We start from the raw sequence: 23,952 nt of genomic DNA, 5'->3' as shown, positions 1-23,952 counted from the left end.
CGACCCTGGGGACTTCTCCAAAGAAGACATCCAGATGGCCAACAGACACATAAAACGATGCTCAACATCCCTCATCATCAGGGAAATACAAATCAAAACCACAATGAGATACCACCTCACACCTGTCAGAATGGTTACAACTAACAACTCAGGCAACAACAGCTGCTGGCAAGGATGCAGAGAGAGAGGATCTCTTTTGCACCTCTGGCAGGAATGCAAACGGGTGCAGCCACTCTGGAACACAGTATGGAGGCTCCTCAAAAAATGAAAAATAGAACTACCCTACAACCCAGCAACTGCACTACTAGGTATTTATCCAAGGGATACAGGTGTGCTGTTTTGAAGGGACAAATGCACCCCAAGGTTTACAGCAGCGCTATCAACAGCCAAAGTAGGGGAAGAGCCCAAATGTCCACTGACTGATGAATGGAAAAAGAAGAGGTGGTATGTAGATGTGTATATATGTGTGTGTACACACACAGACACACACACATACATACACACAATGGAGTATTACTTGGCAATCAAAAAGAATGAAACCTTGCCATTTGCAACTATGTGGATAGAATGAGAGGATGTTATGCTAAGTGAAATTAGTCAGAGAAAGACAAATACAGAACTTCACTCATATGAGGACTTTAAGACACAGATGAACATAAGGGAAGGGAAGCTAAAATAATATAAAACCGGGGAGGGGGACAAATGTAAGAAACTCTTATATGGAGAACAAACAGAGGGTTACTGGAGGGGTTGTGGGAGGGGCATTAAGGAATCGACTCCTGAAATTACTGTTGCACTATATGCTAACTTGGATGTAAATTTAAAAAATAAATTAAATTAAAAAAATGAAGTTAGCAGAAATTAAAAACAAAGCAAAACAAAACACACCGGTTTAGAGTAATCCACACATAGGATTAATAAAATTGTACAGAGGGCTTATAACAGAGTCTTTTCTCTGTTATATCTTCAGGGGAATCTTGACACGGAACAAAAAACGTAGAGCTGTACTGCTGGCCTCTGTGAGTCAGTGATTATGAAAATGGGTCCCGGGGCCCCCCAAGTGGCTTAGTTCCACCTGACATCAGAATGGCAGGAAGTGGGGAGGACTCCTGACGTCAAAACGGGAGGAAATGGGGAAGACTCCCTGGGTTGCAAAATACTAAAAAATGCAATACTTCCGGGGCACTTCGTGGTTCAGTCGGTTAAGTGTCCGACTTCAGCTCAGGTCATATTCTCGAGGTTGGTGGGTTCAAGCCCCATGGCGGGCTCTGTGCTGACAGCTTGGAGCCTGGAGCCTGCTTCGGATTCTGTGTCTCCCTCTCTCTTTGCCCCTCCCCTGCTCATGCTTTGTCTCTCAAAAATAAATAAATGTTAAATTTTAAAAAATGCAATACTTCCATCTTTAAACAGAGGCCGGAAGCTGCAATTTATCTGATCTGAACCCCCGTGCACAGTGATGTGCTCCAAGGTACTGTGGTCATCAGACATGTGTCTGCAATGTGAACGGGTTGTAGAAGGCGCTCTTCTCCCTTCCAAGTGGCAGCAAATACTTTTTGAACAGGAAATAAGACCCAGCTGCTGGTGACCACAACAGAGCATCTCAACTACCCATCGTAGGAGAGATCTTTAGCGCAAAATAATCACACAGCAAAGCTGCTGTGATGTCTGCAAGTAACTCTTGTGTCGACAATGACAAGACACAAGCATTCTTTATAAATCACTCTGGACAGAATAAACAGAGAAAGATCCAAAAGCATGACATTAAGGTCAAAGCCTGTTAAAAATTCATCTTCTGAACAAACCAATCACAAGAGACTTTTCTGGGGACAGTAAGGGAAAACTGACAGGAATAAAGAAGAGTCACCAAAACAGGGCGCAGGGGCCAGCACTGATCCACTGCCGAGTTCTGCAAGGCACGCCAGCAACACCGCCATATCTGTTGTCTGTGTAGCGTCTGTGGCTGCCACAACACCCTCCGCTAGTTGTGACAGGTCACACGGCCCACAGAGTCTCAACGGCTTCCCACCTGGCCGTGTACGGAAGAGCGTTTGCTAACTGCTACACTGGGGCATTAAATAAGTAAGAGGAGGGGACCGGTGATAATTTTTGGAGGTGTGACGATGACCCCTGGGGTGACCACAGGTGTCCTCAAGAGACGCAGGCTCAAATACTTAGGGGTGAAGTACCAGGATGACTCTGGCTTAGGGAGTGGTACAGTGCAGAATAAAAAAGTAGAGAGGGGCACCTGGGTGGCTCAGTCGGTTAGGCGTCTGACTTCGGCTCAGGTCATGATCTCACAGTATGTGGGTTTGAGCCCCGCATCAGGCTCTGTGCTGACAGCCCAGAGCCCGGAGCCTGCTTTGGATTCTGTGTCTCCCTCTCTCTCTGCTCATCCCCCTCGTCTCTCTCTCTCTCTCGTAAATAAATAAAACATTTAAAATTTAAGAAAAAAAAAGCAGAGAGTTAATGTCAATCATTGCTGAATTTAAGTGGTGGGGATACGGCTGTATACGTTTTTCGGTGGTTCTGGGGTCTGAACGTTTTAAGACACAGAGCGGGGAACACTTCACACAGGCGTGTGCCTCCCTTCTTTTCACACACTTTTTTTTTTTTTTAAATGTTTTATTCACTTCTAGGAGAGAGAGAGAGAGAGACAGCGTGAGCAGGGGAGGGTCAGAGAGAGAGGGAGTCACAGACTGAAACAGGCTCCAGGCTCTGAGCTGGCAGTCAGCACAGAGCCCGACGCAGGGCTCGAACCCACGAACCGCGAGATCATGACCTAAGCGAAAGTCGGACGCTTAACCGACTAAGCCACCCAGGCGCCCCTCTTTTCACACACTTTTAAGTCTCAGCTGTTCTCTCTTTTTTAATCTAAAAATTTTCTTTAAGTTTACTTATTTATTTAGAGACAGCCTGAGTGAGGGAGGGGCAGAGAGAGGGGATCCCAAGCAGGCTCTGCACCATTAGCACAAAGCCTGATGCAGGGCTCGAACTCATGAAAACTGTGAGATCATGACCGGGGCTGAAACCAAGTCAGATGCTTAACTGACTGAGCCACCCAGGTGCCCTCAACTGCTTTTAGATGGCATGGCATTTCTTAGGAAAGAATTCAGCACAAGAAGATCCCACTCAAATGGTGATATGGGCAAAGCTCTGGACTCCACCCTAACTAGATTCACCTGTTTACAGCATATTGTGCTTTAGCAGCTGCAACATAACCCATTCGGCTTCCAGACTGTAATGTGCTTATCAGTGTTTGTACTGAGGAAGGGAAAGGTTGTATAATGAATAGATCTGTTGCTAAAGTATTTTTATTTTTACCTGGAGCACCCAGCACATAGAAATAATGTTCGTTCAAATTAAGACTTTTTTTTCAGTGTTAAGGAAACTTAGCAAACAACACTAGCCCAGAGACTTGTACCAGATTTGCTGTGTGAAATCGAGATCATGGTTGCACAGAATCTCAGGGTCCTTATATTTGAAATAACAAAAATTACCCTACTTGGGGGGGGGGCGCCTGGGTGATTCAGTCAGTGGGGTGTCTGACTGTTGATTTCAGCTCAGATCAGGATCCCTGGGGATTGAGTTGTGGGATTGAGCCCCTATCAGGTTCCGCACTGAGCATGGAGGCTGCTTACGATTCTTTCTCTTTCCCTCTGCCCCTCTCCCTGGCTCGTGTTCTCTAAAACAAACAAACAAACAAACCAAAAAAACAACAACAAAAAAACCCAAACCACAAACAAATCCTACTTGGGATGAAAGAGGAAGAACAGTTGAGAGGGAAAGGTTGTAAAAAGGTTTGGAATGTGAACCGCAGACCATTACAGCCAATGGGCCAAATGGAGTAGCTGTTTGTGTTTATAACAAATCAATAAAGTTTTATCGGAACACAGCCAAGCTGGTCTACATATGGTCTATGGCTGCTTCTGCATTAGAATCGAATAGTTACTGCAGACTATGTGGTTGGCAAAAACCGAAAGTCTTGCTATCCGACCCTTTACAAACAATGAATTGCTGACTCTGGCTCTGGGCAACCAAGAGCCTTTAGCAGTCTACAGGTGTGTGAATCGGCGTCAAAAGGAGCCTCTGAAGAACTTGGCAGTTGAGTATCACCACTAGATACTCTGAACCTGTGGCTCAGGAAGGCGAAATGATGTATCTAAAAATCACACGCATTTCATGTGGGAATCCGGAGCACACCACTGCCACCACCTGGCCAAAATCAAGAAGGCAGGGACAGAATGTGAAGATACTGAGGTCACTTGGGCCCCCGGCTCAGGTCTGAAGGGCTGTTGTTCAGCGACCAGTCTGTGCAAGGAGGAGGTCACGGTGAGCTTCAAAAAGCAAAAAGCTGGGGGTCCTTGATTACTCCCACTGGAGAAGGGGGTGGAGAGGAGAGGGGTGGGGTGCTAGTATTTACTCTGACGGAACCCAGCCTACCGTACCCAAGGTATTTTAACGAAGGTGTTCGATTTCATTCGACCCTCACCGACACCATATGGAACTGGGAACGCCCCCATTTAAACCACTCAGGGGCTAAGTGACCTGCTCAAGGTCAGACAGCTGTCAAGAGGGTAAGGTTGAGACTCTATTAGGTCTGTTTGACCTGTAAACGTATGTTTTCATATTAGGCTGCAAGATGCGGCTCACAGGTAACATGGCTGAGGAGGGAACACAGCTGGGAGGAGGGCTGAGCTGGGGTTCAAATCCAGGGCAAGCGGTGAGAGGCCCAAATTGCGTTTTCCAAGCCCATACAAGTTTTTGGCTTTCAAGGGTCTCATCTCTCCAAGCACCCTGGGGTCTAGAGGAGCTATCTCGGGTTTCCGTTTCATCCCCACAAGGCACCCAGAACGGAGTTCAGACCTGCCGAGGGGGTAGGCGGTCCTCAGTCGCCCCTCCACCCGCACCCTGGGCGGTCGTCGGCCTCGAATGTGAGCAGCAGGCGGCTCTGCCCCGCCGCCGCCAGCCCGCCGGGCGCCGCCTACCTGTCGCGGGGCCGTCAGGGTCCCGTCCACGTCGAAGAGGCAGAGCGCTGGGTCCGACGCCGCCATATCGCCGGTTTCCACCCGCACTCGACCAGACTCGTTGGCAACCAGGAACTCGACCCGGAACTTCCGGGCGCGGCCCCCGTGCCACAGGGCACGCTGGGAGAAGGCGGAGCCACCGCCACGTGCCTGGGACTAGCGGCGGGTAGTCTTTCGGAACCACAAATCCCAGGATGCAATGCGCCCGCGCGCCGTCCTACTACGGCCGGGCAGGCGCTCTTAGAGGTTCCGGGGGCAGAGGGGATTCTCTTCTGGCGGCAGGCAGCGGGGCCATGGTAAGAAGGCGGCTGGCGGGAAGCGCGGGAGCTGAAGCGCCTCGGGGGTCGTGGGCAAGGTTAGGCAGGCAGGCGGATTTCTCGCGCTCAGATTTGGAGAATCCGCGGTAGGGAGCTCCGACCTGGGTTAAGGCTTGCTGTGCCGCGCCTTTCTGCGCTCGGGTCACGTGGGCCGACAGTAGCCGTAACGCACAGGGTACTACTCTCCTCCGTGCGTCAGAGCCCTCGGGTCCATTAGATCCGTTTGAGGACTTTGAAACTATTATCTTATTTGGTATGCAGTGAACCCCCATTGTGAAACGGAGAGAAACTGAGGCCCAGAGAAGTGGAGTAACTTACCTAAGGAGCCGCAGCTAGTGACTGCTCCCCAAGCCCAAAGCATCTTCCACTGCCCTACTCAAGGTGTAGAACCGTGCACCTAATACACACCTTGTGCTGTGGGTTCGCGCCTCCCGTCGCCGCCTCCTTTGGTCTTCCCCGTTCCCCAAACCGGGCTAAGAAATCAGCGGTTCCCTTCAGCACCGAAGATGGTGCTTTGACCTTCACAGAGACTTGGGAAGTTATTATGGTAGGTATTGCAAGGATTTGTTACCCTTTAGGACATTTGCTGTTTAGCTTCCTGCTGGGGAAAATGTTCACATAGCCTTATGTATTCAGTGCCCAACCCAGAGTTGGTCGTCCCTAGGTATTGACTGAATGAATGAAGGCTGAGCCGCTTTTCTTGTACCTCTTTGAACGGCCTGAAGGAATGAGGATCAGTTTGAGGGTCAGACTCTGCCCCACTCACTGGAGGTGTGTCTTTGGGTATGTTTGTAGCCTTCCCTGGGTGGCAGAGTGGACGTATAGTTGACCCTTGAACAATGTGGGTTTGAACTGTGTGGGTCCGCTTACGTGCAGATTTAAAAATAAATATGTTGTGAAATGTTTTGGAGATTTGCAACAATTTGAAAAAGCCGGCAGAGGACTGCATAGCCTGGGTATACTGAAAAAAAAAGATACGTCACGAATGCATCAGATATATGTAGATGCTAGTTTATTATTTACTTCCGTAAGTATACACAAGTTTGTTACAAAAAAGTTTATCAAAATGCACATGCTTCCAGATTGTACATGGCATCATCCATAGTCTAGAGAAATGGAAACAAAGATGAAGTATTAAATCATAACTGCAGAAAATTAACTACAGTACATACTGCACTCCTGTAAAAACATCAGAGCCACCTCCTGTTGCCATTGAGGTGAGCTCAAGCATTGTGATTTCTGCACTTAAAACTATGTTGCCAATCCTCTTTTGGGATCAGTTCCTCACTCATAAATTTCGAATGGCCGTAAAAAGTGATGCAGTGGTTCTCGCGTATTTTTCATCATGTTTAGTGGAATACTGTAAACCTTGAATAACACCATGGGGCCCATAATAAAATGCCACTGGGGATTCTAGAAGCGCTCCCAAGAAGCAAAGAAAAGTCATGACGTTACAAGAAAAAGTCGAATTGCTTGACATGTACCGTAGATTAAGGTCTGCAGCAGCAGTGGCCCGTCATTTCGAGATCAATGAATCTGGAGTAAGGACCATCGAAAAAAAGGAAAAGGAAGTCCGTGAAGCCGTCGCGGCAGCTACGCCAGCAGGCGTGAGAACACTGCCCTATTTGGAAGACAGCTTTTTGTCTTGTATTGAAAACGTGGCTTTTATGTGGGTACAGGATTGCTATAAGAAAGGCATATCTATAGATTCTAACATGATTCGAGAAAAAGCAAAGTCGTTATATGACAACTTACAGCAAAAGGAAGGCGAAGGGTCTAAAGCTGGAGAATTTAGTGCCAGCAAAGGATGGTTTGATAATTTCAGAAAGAGGTTTGGCTTAAAAACTGTCAAGATAGCAGGGCAAGCAGCCTCCGTTGACCAGGAGGCAGGAGATGAGTTCCCACCACAGGTGCCCAGAGTCACCACGCCAGAGGAATTCACAGAGGGTGACTTGACGGAGGCGAGAGCTTCCCGGCCGGTGCCAGACGAAGAAGATGTGGAAGAGGCGGTGCCGGAAAACAAGCTGACATTAGACAACCTGGCGGAAGGGTTTCGATTATTCAGGATGGCTTTTGACTTCTTTCACAACATGGACCCTTCCGTGATACGAGCACTGAGACTAAAGCAAGTGGTGGAAGAAGGGCTGGTACTATATAGAAACATTTTTAGAGAGTTGAAAGGGCAGACAGAAATTACAGTGTGTTTCCAGAAAGTTATACCGGGTGTGCCTGCCCCGCCTGCCTCCCCTGAGACCTTGAGACCAGCCTGTCCTCTGCCTCATCCGCAGCCTCCTCAGAGTAAAGATGACAAGGACGAAGACCACGTCCATGAACTAATACTAAATAGTCGTCATGCCGTACAGTTAAACTGACCTGTTGTGCACGTGAGTGTCTCCGTGTGAAAATCTGATAACGGCAGGCACTGTGTCAGACTGCATTGTCGCCTGGGCATTAATCGGGCAGAACGTCATGTGCAAGACTTGCCTGGAAGCGGAGAGCCTATCCTTAGAGGCCTAAGGTGGGTGATAATTTAATATAAAGTCAATGATGGGTCTTCTTACTGTTTTGCAACTTTTCTTTCAAAGAATTACAAAGAGTTAGGGTCCAGTATGCTCCCCTCTCCTAATTGGAGAGACTGCCTATCAGCCTATCATCACAGCGAAGTGGTTTTTTAAAAAAAGCAATAACGTTTCCAATACTGTATTATGAATCGCACTGTAATACTGTGTGCCATAAAAATTTTATAGCCAGCCATTCGTCAGCACAGAGGCGAGGGCCCCTGTGCAACAGTGGCAATGGTGACACCAGGTTACGCTAGGCTGCCATAGAACAGTCCTGTCACTACTTCTTGGTTACCAGTCCTTGAATCACCCTACGTATAAATAAATAGGAATCTCCCTTACTATGTTTCTGTTTTTGTGTCTAGCGTTGGTGATAGGTAACAAAACGCCTGTTGGTGTTTCGCATCCTATAAGCAGTATCGATGTAGGGACTGAGAGACGATTCCTCTTGTGAACGACGTAAACGTGACGGTCTGGGTAATGCAGCACGGCCCTGTAAGTGTATTTTCTCTTACAGTTTTCATAATCATGCTCTTTTTTCTAGCTGACTTTGCTATAAGCACACAGCGTATGTACATGTAATGTACAAGACGTGTGTTAATCGACTGTTATCGGTAAGGCTCCTGGTCAGCCGCAGGCTATGTTAGTAGTTAGGTTTTTGAGGAGTCAGAAGCTACCTGTGGAGTTTTGACTGCACGGGGGTGGCTGTCCCTCACCCCTGCATTGTTCAAGGGTCAACTGCAGTGGCGCCTGTCTTGCACCGCTTGTGTGAAGGTCACATGAGTTAAAGTTAAAGCATCTGGCCGTCTCTTTCCCTGTGTCTCTGGCAGTAACGGCAACTGCGCAGGGGTGGCCGGAGCTTCAGGGTGAGATGCCGTGCAAACGTGTGTCGTGTGATTAGCGCAGCTGAGTTCCTGAGAGCAGTGTCTCCTGTCTCCCTTCCAGGCTGCCCTCCTCCGAGCTGTGTCTCGGCTGCCCGGCCCGGCCGCGTGGAGAAGACCTGTGTGCGGGCTGTGGTGCCACCGGGGCACCGGGCAGGATCCAGGGAGGTGGGCAGGGAGCAGGTGCCCCACCCCGAAGGAGAAAGCGGCCGGCGCGGAGACTGAGAACTTCCAGATGGTCTACCGGTTTGACGCCATCAGAGCCTTCGGGTACCTGTCTCGGCTGAAGGTGGCTCAGACGGTGCTCACGGTGCTGGCCATCCCGCCCGGCTGCTACTGGTACTCGCAGGGCTTCGTGACCCTTGGCTCCCTGTGCCTTGCAGGCGGGGTGGCTAGCTTCGCCCTGGCCATGCTCTGCTGGATGAGCTATTTCTTCCGGAGGCTGGTGGGCATCCTGTATGTGAACGAGGCGGGCACTGTGCTGCGGGTGGCCCACCTGACCTTCTGGGGCTGGCGGCAGGACACGGACTGGCCCGTGGCCAGTGTGATCCCCATGACGGAAACCCAGGACCGGGCCCAGGAGCTGTTTGTACGAATCCAGCAGTACAGCGGGAAGCAGACCTTCTATCTCACCCTTCGCTACGGACGCATCGTGGACAGAGAGCGGTTCACGCAGGTGTTTGGGGCGCTGGACTCCCACAAGTGAATTGGGAGCTGGACGTCCAGCAGGAAGACCGAGGGTGTGGGCGAGGCTGAGGAAGGGGGTCCGGGGGCTGGAGACTCTGGCGGGCCTCTGGGCACTTGTCCTTCGGGATGCAAAAAGTCACACGGCAGAAGCTAGTAATCGGGTTTCGGAAAGGGGGTCTTAGTACAGATTCATGCTGCGTTTGGGTGACATTCAGGCAGATACGGCCGGTCTGTTCACGGCCGGTTCTTGGAGGAAGCTGTGTTGGGTTCGCCCAGGCAGGGCCGTGAGATGGGAAGGCAGGGAGGGGTGGCAGAGGGAGCACAGGACTTGAAGTGAGCAGACTTGGGTGCGGTCAGTCCCCGGCTCTCTGTCCTGGAGTCCCCGAGCCTCTCCGAACCTTGGTTTTCACGTCCGAGAAAGGGAAAAGTCCTGCCTGTCTCCTGAGACGGGTGTGAGAGTAGACGGTAAATGTCAAGGTCAGTACGAAGATGATGGTGTGCTGCAAACCTTGCTGGCAGTCAGCAGGGTTGACCCGAGCCCTGTGCCGCCCCCCTGGGGGACCCCGCAGTGGGAAGAAGCCTAGATAGAGGTGGGCCATGTGACCTCACCGGGAGGGTGCCGGCCAGGCAAGCGCAGCGCCTCTGCCAAGACTGTGCTCACCACGCAGACACCTGGGGCCCTGCTGGAAGGCTCTGTGGTGGATAAAACCAGGCAAGCTGTGTTCTGGTGTGTTCTTCCATGAGCTAAAGCTAGTTCTATGTGCTGCCCTTCCTTGGAATTAGTAACAGATGTTTGTTCAACAACCCGTAACAATAAAGAGGAAGACGTGATCGTTACCAGTTGCACTCAGAAATCAGCGACTAAATGTCGTATGTGGGGACTGCCAGTCTTTTTTTATTGTGGTAAAATACACATAATGTAAATTTATTCTTTTGGCCATTTTTAGATGTGCACTTGAGTGGTATTAAGTCGGCCTGCAAGATTATGCAAGTATCACGTGTGCCCATTTCCAGAACGTTCTCATCATCCCAAGGAGAAAGTCTGTACCCGTTAAACAGTCACTTCCCAGCTCCCGCCCTCCGGCCTTGTGACCACTCATCTGCCTTCTGTCTCCGTGGATTTGAAACGGAATCACACACTGTGGTTTTGTGTCTGGCTTCTTCCACCTGACATGACGTTTCCAGGGTGCGTCCGTGCTGGAGCGTGTGCGCACGCGTCCTTCCTTTCCGTGGCTGGATGATGTGTGTGCAGACCACGGTCTGCTTATCTGTCGGTGGACATTTTGATAGTTTCCACCTTTTGGCTGCTGGGAATAGCGCTGCCGTCCGCGCTGGCGCTCCTAAATCCGAGTCCCCTCTTTTGGGGATGTGCTGAGAGGCGGAACCGCTGGGTCTTCGGGTGACTGTGTGCGCACATTTTTGAGGAACTGCCAGACTTTTCCACAGCGGCCACATACTTTTTTATCTGTCTCAGCCGTGCACAAGGATTCCAGCTTCTCCACGTCCGTCTTTTGGATGATAGCCCTCCTGATGGGTGTGAGGTGGTAACTTACCATGCTTCCAGGCTTTTCTAAAAACAGATGTTATCCTGTACCTGGAATTGGTTTTTTTTTTCTTTTTGCTTCATGTAACACATAACCATCTTACTTGTAAACACAAAAATATTCTGTCATAAAAAAAATACCTCATTACCTTGTGAGATGCCTGATGTTAACTGACCTTGTCATAATCGTTTTGCAGTATATACATGCGTAAATCATTATGTTGTACATCCTAAGCTGATACTATGTTACACGTCAATTCTATGTCGGTAGAATTGGGGAAGGTTATTTTTGAAGGAGAGACAGACAGGGCTCCCCTCCCATCCCCTCCTCTCTTCGGCAGGTAACGTAGCTCTTTTGGTTTCCTGCCATACTGTTCCCTCAGCTGCTTACCAGCTCCTTCAAAGACTGTGAAGCCCTTTCCCCAAAGACAGTCTTTGCCTATAAAATGGCTCACGCAGTATTGATGATTTGACTTTGACCTCATTTAAGAATTAACTCCAGTAGCCCCTGGTGTTGATCTAGTGGTAACCTCACCCCCTGAGATTCTAGTTCTGTCTGGGGTGGGTCCCCAGAATCCCGAGTGCTTGACAAGCTCGAAGCCAATTCTGAAATGCAGCCAGGCTGGAAGTTTACGCTATTTCAGTCTGTTNGGCATGGAGGAGGGCACTTGTGGGGATGAGCACTGGGTGTTACATGGAAACCAACTTAACAATAAACTGTAAAATAAAGACAAGTATCAGAACACACACGTGCGCGCACACACACACATACAAAATATTGCTGCCCAGGCCCACGACCAGGCATTGCCATTGCCAGAGTGATTCTTGCATGTAGCCTGGGTTGACAGTCGCTGCCCCATGTCACCACACTGGGGGACCCCCGTCCTCACCAGCATGAGAGCCTCCCTTCCGACGTGTCTGCTCACACGGTACCAGCAGAGGGCACACAGCAAATGCATCATCCGTGCCTTTGTTCCCTGCCCGCCCAGGGGCTCCCGCGGCACCCAGAGGGCCGTCCCTGGGAGCCACCCAAACTCCCCAATCGACACCAGCAACACAACACCAACAAAGCCCATGCTCGGTCCCTGCGGATTCCGGTACATGCTGCGGGTTTGAATCCTTATGCTTCCCTGGTAATTCCAGGGCACCTCGACTTTTGAGAATCCCTGCCTGGGATCTACCCTTCCCAGAAGCTGTGCAGCAGATGATAAACCAGTTTCTCAGAAAACGCGAGCCGTCTTTAGGTCCGGGTGATGGCTAGATCGGTGATTCCCCCACTTTGACAACAGATCCAAAACAATAATCTAATGGAAATACCGAAGCAGACATACGAAGACAGTCTCCGCATGTTTCTAACAGCAAAACAAACAGCAACAACAAACTGAAACAGTTTTTTTAAAAATGTTTATTTACTTTTGAGAGAGAGGCATAGCACGAGGGGGGGGGAGGGGCAGAGAGGGAGGGAGACATAATCCAAAGCAGGCTCGAGGCTTCCAGCTGTCAGCACAGAGCCTGACCTGGGGCTCAAACTCACAAACGGTGAGATCATGGCCCGAGCCAAAGTCAGACACTTAACCAACTGAGTCACCCAGGCGCCCCTAAACAGTTTTCATTAGTAGACAACACGGTTGAATAAATGTCCATAGAACTATACTAGGGATATTGCATGGCCCTTAAAAAGAATGAGCTTGAACTGTATCTGTGGATGTGGAAAGGTAACCATAGCAACCGCAACCGGGAGAAAAAGCAAGTCAGAGAACCAGTAGAGTTTTGTGTGGTCTTGTGTTTGTGAAAACCACGTGCACTCCCAAGTTCACAGTGGTTACCTCTGGGAAGAGGGTCGAGGGTGAGGGCGTGGGCCGAACGGAGGGAAGGCGTCCACCTCCAACTTTACGACCTTCTAATACTGTTTTTACGATTTCACAGTGGGGGCGCCTGGGTGGCTCAGTCGGTTGAGCGTCCGACTTCGGCTTAGGTCATGATCTCACAGTTCGTGGGTTTGAGCCCCATGTCAGGCTCTGTGCCAACAGCTAGCTCAGAGTCTGGAGCCTGCTTCAGATTCTGTATCTCCCTCTCTGTCTGACCCTCCCCTGCTCACACTGCCTCTCTCTCTCTCTCTCTCTCAGAAATAAATAAAACATTAAAAAAAAAAAACAGGAAATGATTTAAAAAAAAAGATTTCACAGTGAACATGCCTCTTAAAACGTGAAAAATGCTGTAGATAGCATGAGATCTCTCAGGTCAGCTCTCAAGGTGAATCCACGGTGAATTCCCACGCTGGCCTTAGAAGCTGGACTGGCATTAGGAACCATCCCGCCATGGAGGGCATCGGTGATGTGGCCATGCTGGCCCCTCTAGAGTGGTTTTCCTGGCTGTCCGCGGAGACCCGCCTGCATGCCCTGGGCCACGCAGAATTTAGGTGCATGCCCTGGGCCGCGCAGATGGGGTGGTCTGTACCACGTCCATGTGTATCCATCCCCCCAATTCCTATGTTGAAGCCCTAACCCCCAATGTGATGGTGTTTGGAGATGGAGCCTTTGGGAGGTGATTAGGGTCCCCGTGGTGTGATGGGGGCCTGTAGGAATGAAGACGCTCTGTGTGTGTGTGCCCCAAGGAAGGCCGAAGACCTGACAAGGGTCCCCACCAACCGNGCTCAGATGGCCCGGGCTGGGGCTTTCCTTTTACTGCTGCTCTGTGACTTCAGGACTTGTGAGTCCCTAGAAGGAAAGTAATAGGGTCCCTTTGAACCCCAGGCAGAGTCCAACTTTTATGACTTTGTTTGGATCCTGTGGCATTCAACTATAAAATCCTGCCTGATTAATCAGGCAGGGCCCGTACCACCTGGCCTTGTTTATGCCAACTCTGGTGACAAAACATCCATCTTACTGATTAACCGTCGAGAGATACTCCAGGACTCCGTGGGGAAGTGGGTTTACTGCCTAGGACGGGACCGGTGAAGCTGTGAGGCTGACAGAAGTGCATCACGGCGTGGGAGCTTACGGGGGGTGCCGGGGCCCTGCCACATTGTAGGGCAGTTAGAGAACTGAGGGGGTTGAGACGACTGACTTACTCCCTGGATACACCTAAAATAGTGCTTGGTCCAGGAAAGCACTTGGTACGTGCTAGGCTAGCAGGCTAGCATTGCCGTTAGCAAGCTCATCTTGCAGAGGAGGCTCAGAGAGGTGACGGGACTTACTCAAGGCCACCCAGCTAGAAAGTGGCAGAGTTGGGTCACACCACTGCCGTATCCTGCCTCCCCAGCGTGGAAGGAGAACAGAAGATAGGAAATAGTGACTGGCTTTACTTATTTTTATTTTTGAGAGACAGAGAGAGAGAGAGAGAGAACGAGAACAAGCAGGGGAGAGGGGCACAGGGAGAGAGAGAAAGAATCCCAAGCAGGCTCCACGCCCGGTGCAGAGCCTGACACGGGGCTCCATCCCACGACCCTCAGTTCATGACCTGAACCAAAATCAAGAGTCAGACGCTCAACCAACAGAGCCACTCAGGTGCCCCACGGTGACTGTTTGTAACTAGGGGTATGTGACCTTGAGGTTTTGGTGCCTTCCGATCACCCACTCTAAGAAGGTACGTTAAGAGCTCATGCTGATGCCGACCAGTGGAGACTGCCTGTCCCAGACTGACGGCCGGCCTGGCTGCGAGAAAGGTCCTGGGGTGGAGCACAGCCCCTGCCTTCACCCAATCCCAAGCTGACTGTGCGCACACACATCAGTTTATACACTAATGTGTCATCTCTCCTACGTCTGTGTTTCAAACCCTGGCTCCCAAGCTGTGTGGTCTGGGGCACGTTCCCCTGACCTCTCTGAGCTTGTTTCCTCATCTTAAAGGTAGGCACACACAGGGCGCCTGGGGGGCTCGGTCGGCTAAGCGTCCGACTGTGGCTCAGGTCATGATCTCACAGTCATGGGTTTGAGCTCTGCATTGGGCTCTGTGCTGACAGCTCAGAACCTGGAGCCTGCTTCTATGTCTCCCTCTCTATGTGTCCCTCCGCCACTCACACTCTCTCTGTCTCAAAAATTATTAAAAAAAGAGAAAAGTAGACACACAAATACACAGCTCATAGGTTCATCATGAAAATTATACAGCACATGTAGCCTCTGCTTGCATACAGAAGACGGTCAACAAACAATAATTGTTACTATATGTGATTATTAAAAACATTTTTTTAGTGTTTATTTTTGAGAGAGAGAGACAGAGTGCGAGTGGGGGAGGGGCAGAGACAGAGGGAGACACAGAATCTGAAGCAGGTTCCAGCCTCTGAGCTGTCAGCACAGAACCAGACACGGGGCTCAAACTCACCAACCATGAGATCAAGACCTGACCCGAAACCAAGAATCGGACACTGAACTGACCGGCCCACCACCCTGGCGCCCCTAAAAATCACGTGTAATAGTAAACCCTGCCTTCCACGATCATCTCATAGACACCGGGAACGTCCAAGGAGGGAGGGGCCTGGGAAATCATGCATTTTGCAGGTGAGAGAAGGCAGAGCCACATGGGGTCGCTGACAGACGCAGGAGCCCACGGTCCCCGTCCAGGTCGGGTCTTGGACACTCCTGACTGGCGTCTCGGTCTCTCCGACCCTCACGCGAGCACTCGGCGTGTGGAGCCTGCGGTGCCTGCGCCCCTGCATGAACACCCCGAGCCTCTCAGCACGGCCCCAAGGTCGTCGGGGGCCCATCCCTGCTCGTTTCTTCGGTCTGTGGCTCTTGCCGTCTCTCTCTGACCCACGCCGCGGCTGCCTGCCCTCACCTGCCTCGGTGCCCCTGGAACTGGGGTGCCTTCCGTCCTGCCTCTGAGTGGCTGGTGCAGTTCCTGCTGGACTTTGAAGAGGAAACTCGGGGACCCAACTTCCACCCCAGCTCGGGGCCTGCCCTTTGTGCGGTGGCGGCACCCAGGGTCTGCCCGTGTTGCGGTCCCTGCGCTGGGCTGCTGTCACCTCTGCCCCACGGAAGGTGAGCCGGGCATAAGGGCTGCGGCTCGTCCCTCCCTGTGCCCCCGTCACACGGTAAGTCCTTCATGACGTCTGGTGAAAATCATGGCCTCACAGTGCGCCCTGAATCCAGGCCGACTTGTGTAGGTAGAGCATAAGCCCCGGCAAGACCTCCCTAAGAGGTATACAGTAGGTGCTTACTGTGTGCCTGTCAAGTATTTAATGAAGCTGTTTCCAAACCCAAAAAGGACACATTCACTCTGATGTTTCCATTATAAATTTTTTTTTTTTTAATTTAAGAACGCTGATTAACACAGGAAACAGATTTAATTTCACGAAATTGTGCGTACGGTCATTATCAGTTACATCGTGACACGTTAACTTCTCTATCATTATTGGCACTGTCGACAGAATACTGTAAACAAGATGTGGATGCGTAAGTGGGCGATGCTCCCTAGCTATGGTTGTCTACCATGAGCTGATATATGTGTACGTTTATTTATATATATGTATAGAGATAGGTATAGGTACACAAGATGTTTTAATGTGCACAATTTTGCATGGCCACTGTCAGTAAAAATTATAAAAAAACATTTATAATAAAAGTGAGGATGTGCTCAGACTTGCTATTACAGGACCTTGTCTTCTGTAAAACACTTGCTAGAGATCGTTACCAAAGTCTACAGCACTGATGGCAGATGGATTCATTCCCAGGCCGTCGGCCACAGACGCACTCCGCGGGCCCAGCCCCGGACAGCAACCTGCCGGCGGGGCTCCCCATTTTTACGTACCTCTCCCTAGCTTCTACCATCTTGAGCCCTGCTGAGTGTCTTCTTCCTTGAAATTCTTCCAGCTAGACGCCCCCACCCCGAAGAGACGATGCCTCAGAACTCCTAATGTGCCCTGAGCCAACAGGAACGTGTTGCTAAATGGCTTAAAGAGTTTCATGAGAAGTAACTTCCCTTGGTAAGGAGTGAGTAAGTCTGGAAACGACTTCCCCGACAAAACGACTTCGTTTCTCCATGACTGCCCCGTGGGAGAGAACAAAATGTCTCTGGGCATTGTCTCCACCGAGAGTGCCCAGGTTCTGGTCGTGCCTGGCTCGGAGGCCTTTGGGGCTTCAGGAACCTTACTGTTTGCACCCAATGTGAAAGTTCTCCAGAGAAAGCATCCTTACGCCAATAAATGAATTATGGTTTGGTTTGCATCTGGCTTGTTAAGCAAGGTCTTGAATCTTGGGATAGTGGGGAGGTGGATCCCCAGTGAAAGTTGCGAAACTGTGGACTGATGTGTCTGTCCTTGAGCGCACTGTTCCCTTTTCTGTGACACTCTTCCTCGCCTTGTCTGCTTGGAGAACTCTTGCTCGTTCTGCAAAACCCTGCTTGAACGTCCCTTCCCCCTGAAGCCTCCCGCCCCCGAAGGGCACTCCCTCTGATTTCCTGGCACGGTGCCTGCCCCTCTGCTTTGACTGCTGGTTAAGAGTCTGTTGTCCCGGATGACATGTGAGTCCCTCGAGAGCAGGGACCACGCTGTATTTCCCCCTGTGTTGCTAGTGCTTCGCACCGGGCCTGGGGCGGGGACGTGGGGGCAGCTCCATGAAGGAGTGACCGGATAAACAGACGAGTATGCAGATGAGCCGCACGCGGCAAGAGAGAGAGGCAGACGCCTCCATTTTGCTGGTGGAGCAAACAGCCTGACACGCAACACGAAACCAAGAAAACCAACCGTTTTGAGTTCTTTGGGCGATTAGTTATTGAAAGAGCAAAGTGCGGAATGGGGAAACCTTGACAGGCGCGTGTCCTGCGACTGGCAGCCGGGGTGGCAGGGGGGCGGGGGGAAGAGCAGCACAGCTGCGGGACAGCCAGAGGCTCTCCTTAGGGGCACCTGAAGTCCAATCAGTCCCAAGAACGCCTGGCCTCCAGAAGAGGCCCCGTGGCCTCGGCCACAGGCCAACGAAGCCCTGAACTATCACCCGCCCAGCAGTCTGCACGCTCTTTTGCGTTAGGAGAGGCTCTCATCCGGGGTGGCCGGTACGCGGAAGCCGCCCTGAATGAGCGGGAGCTCTGGCGCCTGGCGTTCGCCATGCTTTTCCCTCAAGAAGAAACCTGGCTTGGCGGCTGACTGCCTGTGATGGAGTCCCCGCCAGGGCCGCTCAGAAGCGGGGCGGGGGTGGGACAGAGGAAGCTAGAGAGAGAGCCCCTGGGTGAGGGGTCCGCAGGCCGGACCCCAGATGTCCCGGGGGGGACAGGAGGAGGGTGGCTCTGCGGCTCCTGGGAGACGCGCTTGTGCTTCTGACCTTCTGGCTCCCGTGTGTCCCCTTCGATGCTCAGGCAGCAGTCCCGCCCGCCCCGCCCCGGCCAGACGTCTGGGTTCACTTTAACAGGGGACAGAGCGTGGGGAACACAAGGTTGGTGAGTAAGAAGGGCCAGTGATGCCGGCACAGAGATTCTCCGAGGCAACGGCCCGTCAAGGACAGGACTCACAATTCAGAGGGTCCCTGCGCTGAGCAGGGGGCCCCGGTCGTAAGGAGGCCACAGGACCCCTCCCCACACCGCAGCTCAATGCTAATGTCCGCCCTCTCCTGCCCTCGTTGATCTGTCCTGTCCTTCACCGAACTGTGCGTGGGACCTGGTCCGGGAGCAGCAGGGCCGGGCGGGACGGGAGAGCATGTCTGCACGGGGTGGGGGGCTCAGCATCCTCAGTCACAGAATATGGCACTTGAGAGGGACCGGAGCCAAGAAGTCCCGGGACCAGCTGTCATTCCCTTGCCTGGCTTCCAAAGAAACAGCTGGGGTCAATGTGGGCAGATATACGGCCAGAACCTCATGGCCGTGCCCGAGACTACGTCCAGGNCCACAAACATCCCCTTCCCGCAAAGAACCCTTCAGGTTGCGCATTCGCCTCTGATCCTTTAAGTGAAAACATGAATTAGGCAAACTAATCGATTTGACAACTGTTGAGATCGGGCTGTCTCAGAGCGCGGTGGAGATGGCTTCTTTACTTGAAGTCGGCTAGGATGTCGCTGAAGATATTGAGGAACAGGTGCGCGTGGTGGTCCCTGAAGACCAGAGTGGGGCGGAACCGGATGGATTTGTCCCCGCAGCCTCCCAGCACCACGCCTGAAAGCGGACGCGGGAGGGCCGTCAGCCGCCTGGGCTCAGAGCCGCACGCGCGCACACGCGGGGTGTCTTCCGTCTGTCCACCTGTCCTTCCACACCCCCCTTCTCTCCCTCCCTCCCACCTCCAACTCCTGCTCTGCTGACCCTGAACGAGGCCCACTGGGATCCGAGTCCAGAGGCAAAGCCCCTGCCTTCCAGGAGCTGGTGGCGGGGCCAGGAGGGAGGGAAGCGAAGGGGTGAATGGCACAGGTGCAGGGGGGCAGCGCGTGCGCAGGGCAGGCTGTCCCCCGGGAACAACGGACCTGCCGACCTCCAAGGGCGCCCTGGCCAAGGTCTCACCGCGCCTCTGAAACTCTGCTTGTCACTGAGAAGAGCGGGCGCGTCACCCCTTCCCCTCGGGGATCCTGGCACGGAGCACTGCCTGCCACACATCAGCCCTCTGCGCGCCCCACTTCACGGCACCGAGCCTCTCCCCACGGCTCCCAGGAAGCAGCCCGGCCTCTCGCCCGCGTCCCACGGTCAACACAAGGTGCACCCGGCAGCCCCTCCTCACACTTCTCTCCAGAGGCTTCCGTGCCTCTTGGCTCCATCCTTCCCTCCACCCGAATGCCCCTCGCCACCTTCACCTGGCCAACCGCTGCTCACGTGGCCAGACTTCAGGTAAGAATGCCTTTTCCCCAAGGAAGCCTCCCCTGATTTCCTCGTCTCGACCCCTCCCCCAGCGATTCCATCCTATCCCTTTCCCTCCCTCCTAGGGTGCACAAGTGCAGCCGATGGCTCGTGACATGCTGCGTTCCACGTCCCCTTCCTGGCACACCAGGAGCGCCGTGAAGGAGGGGCCCCATGCTCTGGATGATGCTCCTGATTACTCTCTCCTGTGTCACTGCCGCTCACCTTCTCACTGAACATCTATCGAGTGAATAAATGCATAAGGAAATCCCGCTGCCCACGCTCTCGCTCTCTCAAGAAGGAGCACTCGGACCGGACGGTCTCCAGTCCCCTGCCGACCCCTGCCCTGCAGCGCCCGCACCAGGTGAGTGGTGCTCCTGATGGGGCTCGGCCTCCTTACCTTTGTTTCTGGCCAGTGAAACGAGCTTATTCCGTATGGACTCGTCCGGAGTGTCAAAGGAGCAAAAGGTGCCTCGTCCTCTCACCCTGCTGACGAACTGGGGGTACCGGGCCTGCAGCGGGGGAACAGGGCGGCATCAGCCCGTCACCCGCGCAGCAGCTGGGGGGTCCCTCAAATGCTCCCCAGGGTCTGGCCTTCGGGCCTTTGCAGGGGTGCCGAGGACGGCCACGGGGTCACAGGCTTGGGCTCTGGAGACCTCCAGTCCTGGGTTCAAAGCCTGCTCTGCCTCTTTTGCCTTGGACACCCATGGGCCAGTCATGTGAGGGGCCCCAGCCTCAGTTTCCTCTTCTGCAAACTGAAGGATGTAAATGCTACTGCCCCCCAGGGGCCACGGCGGGGATTTACTGAGAGGAGGTCCCAGCGTAAAGTGCAGGGCCTCGCACCGGGCAGGTGCTCAGGACACATCAGTCATCTTATCAGTGCATTTCTAGAAAAGCGGTGGTTCTTCTAGAAGCAGCTCAGCCTCACTGCAGGGTCTAAGGCTGGGAGCTGTCTTGGGCTGAGCAGTGCCCCCTCCCCGAATTCAGGTCAACCTGGACCCTGCAAAGAGAACCTTACGTTGGAATAGAGTTTGCTGATGCAATTAGGTTAAAAGGACGTCATGCTGGCCTAGGGTGGGCTCTAACTCCAAGGACTTGCGTCCTTATAAGAGTGAAATCTGGGCAGAGACACAGGCACCCAGGGGAACAGTGGGGGCGGAGGCTGGAATGGGGCACCCGTGGTCCCAAGGACGCAAGGCCTGCGGGCCACCAGGAGCTGGGACAGAGGCGTGGCATGGGCTCTCCCCTGCCCAAGCCTCCAGCCAGTCAGCATGCACACTGCTCTCTTGATCTCAGACCTGTGGTCTCCAGAATGGTAAGAAAATGAATTCTTTTTTTTCCTTTGAGAGAGAGACACACAGAGCAAGCAGGGGAGGGGCAGAGAGAGAGGGAGACCCAGAAACCAAAAGACGCTCCTGGCTCTGCGTTGTCAGCACAGAGTCCGATGCAGGGCTCGAACTCCTGTGAGATCATGACCTGAGCCAAAGTTAGACGCCAAAGCGAGCAGGCCAACCACGTGTCCAGAGAATGAATTCTTGACTTAGACCACCCAGTTTGTGCTCGTGTGCTCCAGAAGCCTGAGGAAGTAACACGGTCACTTGGCGTGGAAGAGCTTGGTCCTTCCCTGCTCCATTGTTCACGCAGAGGACAATGACCAGGGCTTGGATGAGCCCAAGTGACTCCAGGGCAGTGGGGGCAGAGCTGGGGGGCAAATGTCATCTCGCTGCAGCCCCGTGGTAGAAAGTGGACACAGAGCCACACTCCGGTGGCAACAGAGGCCCATCTATGTGCCACTCGTGGACTTGAATCCTATTCCACCAGCGGAGAAGGGACTACTTGAGATGTGCAGGTGGGGAAACTGAGGCTCAGAAGTCACTCCAGCACTCCCTCTGCCTGTTCTGGCCCCTGCTGGGTGCTGGGAGCCAGCACTCGGAACACGCTCCTCTCTTCCAGCCGAGTGTGGTCTCTGGGGACGAGGTCTCATCTGTTCAGACGCCTGGACACACGCACACATGCGCGCGTGTCTAGTGGCCGCTGGCTTGATTAATCGGTGTGGGACGTGGAGCTCCTCCCTCCCCTCCACACGGGGGAGCCTCGACTGTTGCCCCATCCCTGCAGGCGCTCTTCTCTTTCACCCACTCTTTTCGGGTATTCTGTAACCCCAACTCCCCCTTGCCTGTGGCTTTGTGAGGCCTTGCTAGGGACCCGACGGTCTCCATCCCTTTACATGGGCCAGTGGGGCTGCCACGGGTTGGCTCTGGGACGCTCTGGGATGTCTTCGCAGAACCCTTACCGTGGCACCGTCTTGCATCTTGAAACCTCTTGGGTAACACCATGCACCCCCCTCTTCAAAGCGGGGGACTCTGAAGTTGCCTGGCCCTCCAGCACCCGTGCTCATGACTCAGGATGGGTGGCAGTAACTGGGACATTTAAGAGACCTACAGAGAAAACACCTCCGGCGCTCTATCAGCCCTGGGCCTTGCTGTGCTGGGGCAGTCACAGGGGCACACGTCCACGCCTGCCGTGTATACCTGGACCCCGCCCAACTGCCAGTTTAAGTCTGAATCCAGCCCAAGAGAAGAGAAAAGAACTGCACGCAGAACCCCTGCACCACACCCACTGGAAGGCCTCAGCTGTTCGAGCAGCCACATGTGACCCCTGCAGTGTCTCTGCAGTCAGGCGGAACCGGGGTTAAAGCCTGGCCTCCTGGCTGCTGCTCACCGCCACCCCCCTCCCCGGGTTTCCCTTTTCTCATCCGGAAAATGAGGATAAATATAATTTCTCGGCCTTTTGGCTAAGATCAAGTGCAGAAAATGAGGATAATTAGGTTTTCCTAATTTCAAACTGTTGTGAGCTAGGGGTGCCAGAAAAAATACAGGACACCCAGTTAAACCTGAATTTCAGATCAACAATCTATAATTTAGTGTAAGTATGTCCCAAATGGCACATGGGATATACTTATACTTAAAAAAAAGTCTGTTGCTGTTTTTCAAATTTAGCTGGGAGTCCTGTTCAGATTCGTTAAATCTGACATCCCTGCCTTGGGGTGTGGGGGTGGGGTCCCCAGAGCTCCTGCCACTGCCCTGTGTCTGGAACCAAGTCCTGTGCCTGCCGCTCCCTCGCCCCCCTCGGGCCTCAGACTGAGCAAGTTCTCAATTAATGGAAATAATGATTATTACTAGGTTCCTGATTACATCAGACAGGAAAATGCTGGCAAAGAACATAGACTCTGAAGTCCACCAGAATCAGGTGCCTACCCCAGGGCTGCCTTATGGAAGCTACTGGACAAGCATAACGGCTCATGCCTCAGATGCCTCGTCTGCAAAACTGGAACATCAAGGGGTATCGCTCACAGCATCCCTGCCAGACTTAACCCGAGTGTATGACAGGTCCTGTTACAGGCAGGGCATACATACAGCAGGCACTCAATAATTGGAAGCTGTCACTACTGCCAACCGACCCTCCTTCACTGCCCCCGCTGCCGCCACCCCTTGGTGGCTCTGCTCAGGTCACGGGTGTGACTAGATCCTCCGGATCCCTGGCAGAGGGGCTCCTTGTGACCAGCCATCTGGAGGTCCNCGGGGCCAGGCAGTATACACATGAAGACAACTGGTTATAACGGAGAGCTGTGCTGTCCCATGCGGGATCTGCACGTGGCCTGAGATGGGGCCAGTCCAAGTGGAGACGCACTGTAAGTGTGAGATACAGGCTGCATTTCAGGTCTTCGTATAACAGGGAATATGGGGGCGCCTGTGCTGAGTGTCCGACTTCGGCTCAGGTCAAGATCTCACGGTTCCTGAGTTTGAGCCCCGCACTGGGCTCTGTGCTGACAGCTCAGACCTGGAGCCTGCTTCAGATTCTGTCTTCCTCTCTCTCTGCCCCTCCCCTGCTCACACTCTGCCTCTCTCTCTCTCTCTCTCTCAAAAATAAAGAAACATTTAAAACAATTTTAAAAAGCAAGGAATATAAAAACCCGCATGACCTATCTCCTCTATTGGTGACAGGCTGAAACCGTACTATGACTAAAGTGGGTTAAAGCAAACCCCATCACTACAGCTTGGCCTCCCGTTCCAGTCTCGCTGCTACAACACTGAAAATCCCTTCTGAGGCCGGCATGTCTCCCACTGCACAGGGCTGCCGCGTGCTAAGTATGTGGAGGGCAGGACCCACGAGGGAGGGGGGGCACAGGGCGGGGGGGGG

General features: G+C 52.8%; 3 protein-coding genes across 12 annotated transcripts in view; 1 reads left to right on the top strand and 2 right to left on the bottom strand.

The window, feature by feature from the left end:
• PMM2 (phosphomannomutase 2) overlaps nucleotides 1-5,100 on the bottom strand; it is a 29,370-nt gene extending 24,270 nt beyond the window's left edge. For all 3 annotated transcript variants that reach the window (XR_013337350.1, XM_077773282.1, XM_077773283.1), the window contains exon 1: nucleotides 4,986-5,100. Coding sequence is in view for 2 of the 3 variants with exons in the window: in XM_077773282.1 (XP_077629408.1) it covers nucleotides 4,986-5,051 (66 nt within the window). In the remaining variant the exon portion in view is untranslated. The remainder of the gene's footprint in view (nucleotides 1-4,985) is intronic.
• A 134-nt stretch (nucleotides 5,101-5,234) lies between these two features.
• TMEM186 (transmembrane protein 186) lies at nucleotides 5,235-11,161 on the top strand. Of its 8 annotated transcripts, XM_077773215.1 has the most exons (6): nucleotides 5,235-5,320; nucleotides 5,603-5,888; nucleotides 7,630-7,859; nucleotides 8,268-8,397; nucleotides 8,848-9,459; nucleotides 10,418-11,161. In XM_077773215.1, the coding sequence occupies exons 4-6, from the start codon at nucleotides 8,383-8,385 to the stop codon at nucleotides 10,427-10,429; spliced, it is 639 nt and encodes a 212-aa protein (XP_077629341.1). In that variant the 5' UTR covers nucleotides 5,235-5,320; nucleotides 5,603-5,888; nucleotides 7,630-7,859; nucleotides 8,268-8,382; the 3' UTR covers nucleotides 10,430-11,161. The 8 variants fall into 8 exon arrangements, with proteins under 8 accessions (XP_077629341.1, XP_077629334.1, XP_077629336.1 ...); XM_077773208.1 differs by having other exon boundaries at nucleotides 8,848-11,161; XM_077773210.1 differs by lacking the exon at nucleotides 7,630-7,859 and having other exon boundaries at nucleotides 8,848-11,161.
• A 7,693-nt stretch (nucleotides 11,162-18,854) lies between these two features.
• The window catches only part of ABAT (4-aminobutyrate aminotransferase), an 82,897-nt gene continuing 77,799 nt past the window's right edge, over nucleotides 18,855-23,952 (bottom strand). The window contains exons 12-13 of the mRNA XM_077773220.1: nucleotides 20,153-20,264; nucleotides 18,855-19,083 (exon numbers count right to left, since the gene is read on the bottom strand). Coding sequence (XP_077629346.1) covers nucleotides 18,962-19,083; nucleotides 20,153-20,264 — 234 coding nt within the window. The 3' untranslated portion in view covers nucleotides 18,855-18,961. The remainder of the gene's footprint in view (nucleotides 19,084-20,152; nucleotides 20,265-23,952) is intronic.

Source organism: Crocuta crocuta, unplaced genomic scaffold, assembly GCF_008692635.1.
Source record: "Crocuta crocuta isolate KB4526 unplaced genomic scaffold, BGI_CrCroc_1.0 scaffold16, whole genome shotgun sequence".
NCBI lineage: Eukaryota > Metazoa > Chordata > Mammalia > Carnivora > Hyaenidae > Crocuta > Crocuta crocuta.
The sequence above is the reverse complement of the archived record's forward strand: the minus strand, read 5'-3'. Positions and strand labels throughout refer to the sequence as shown.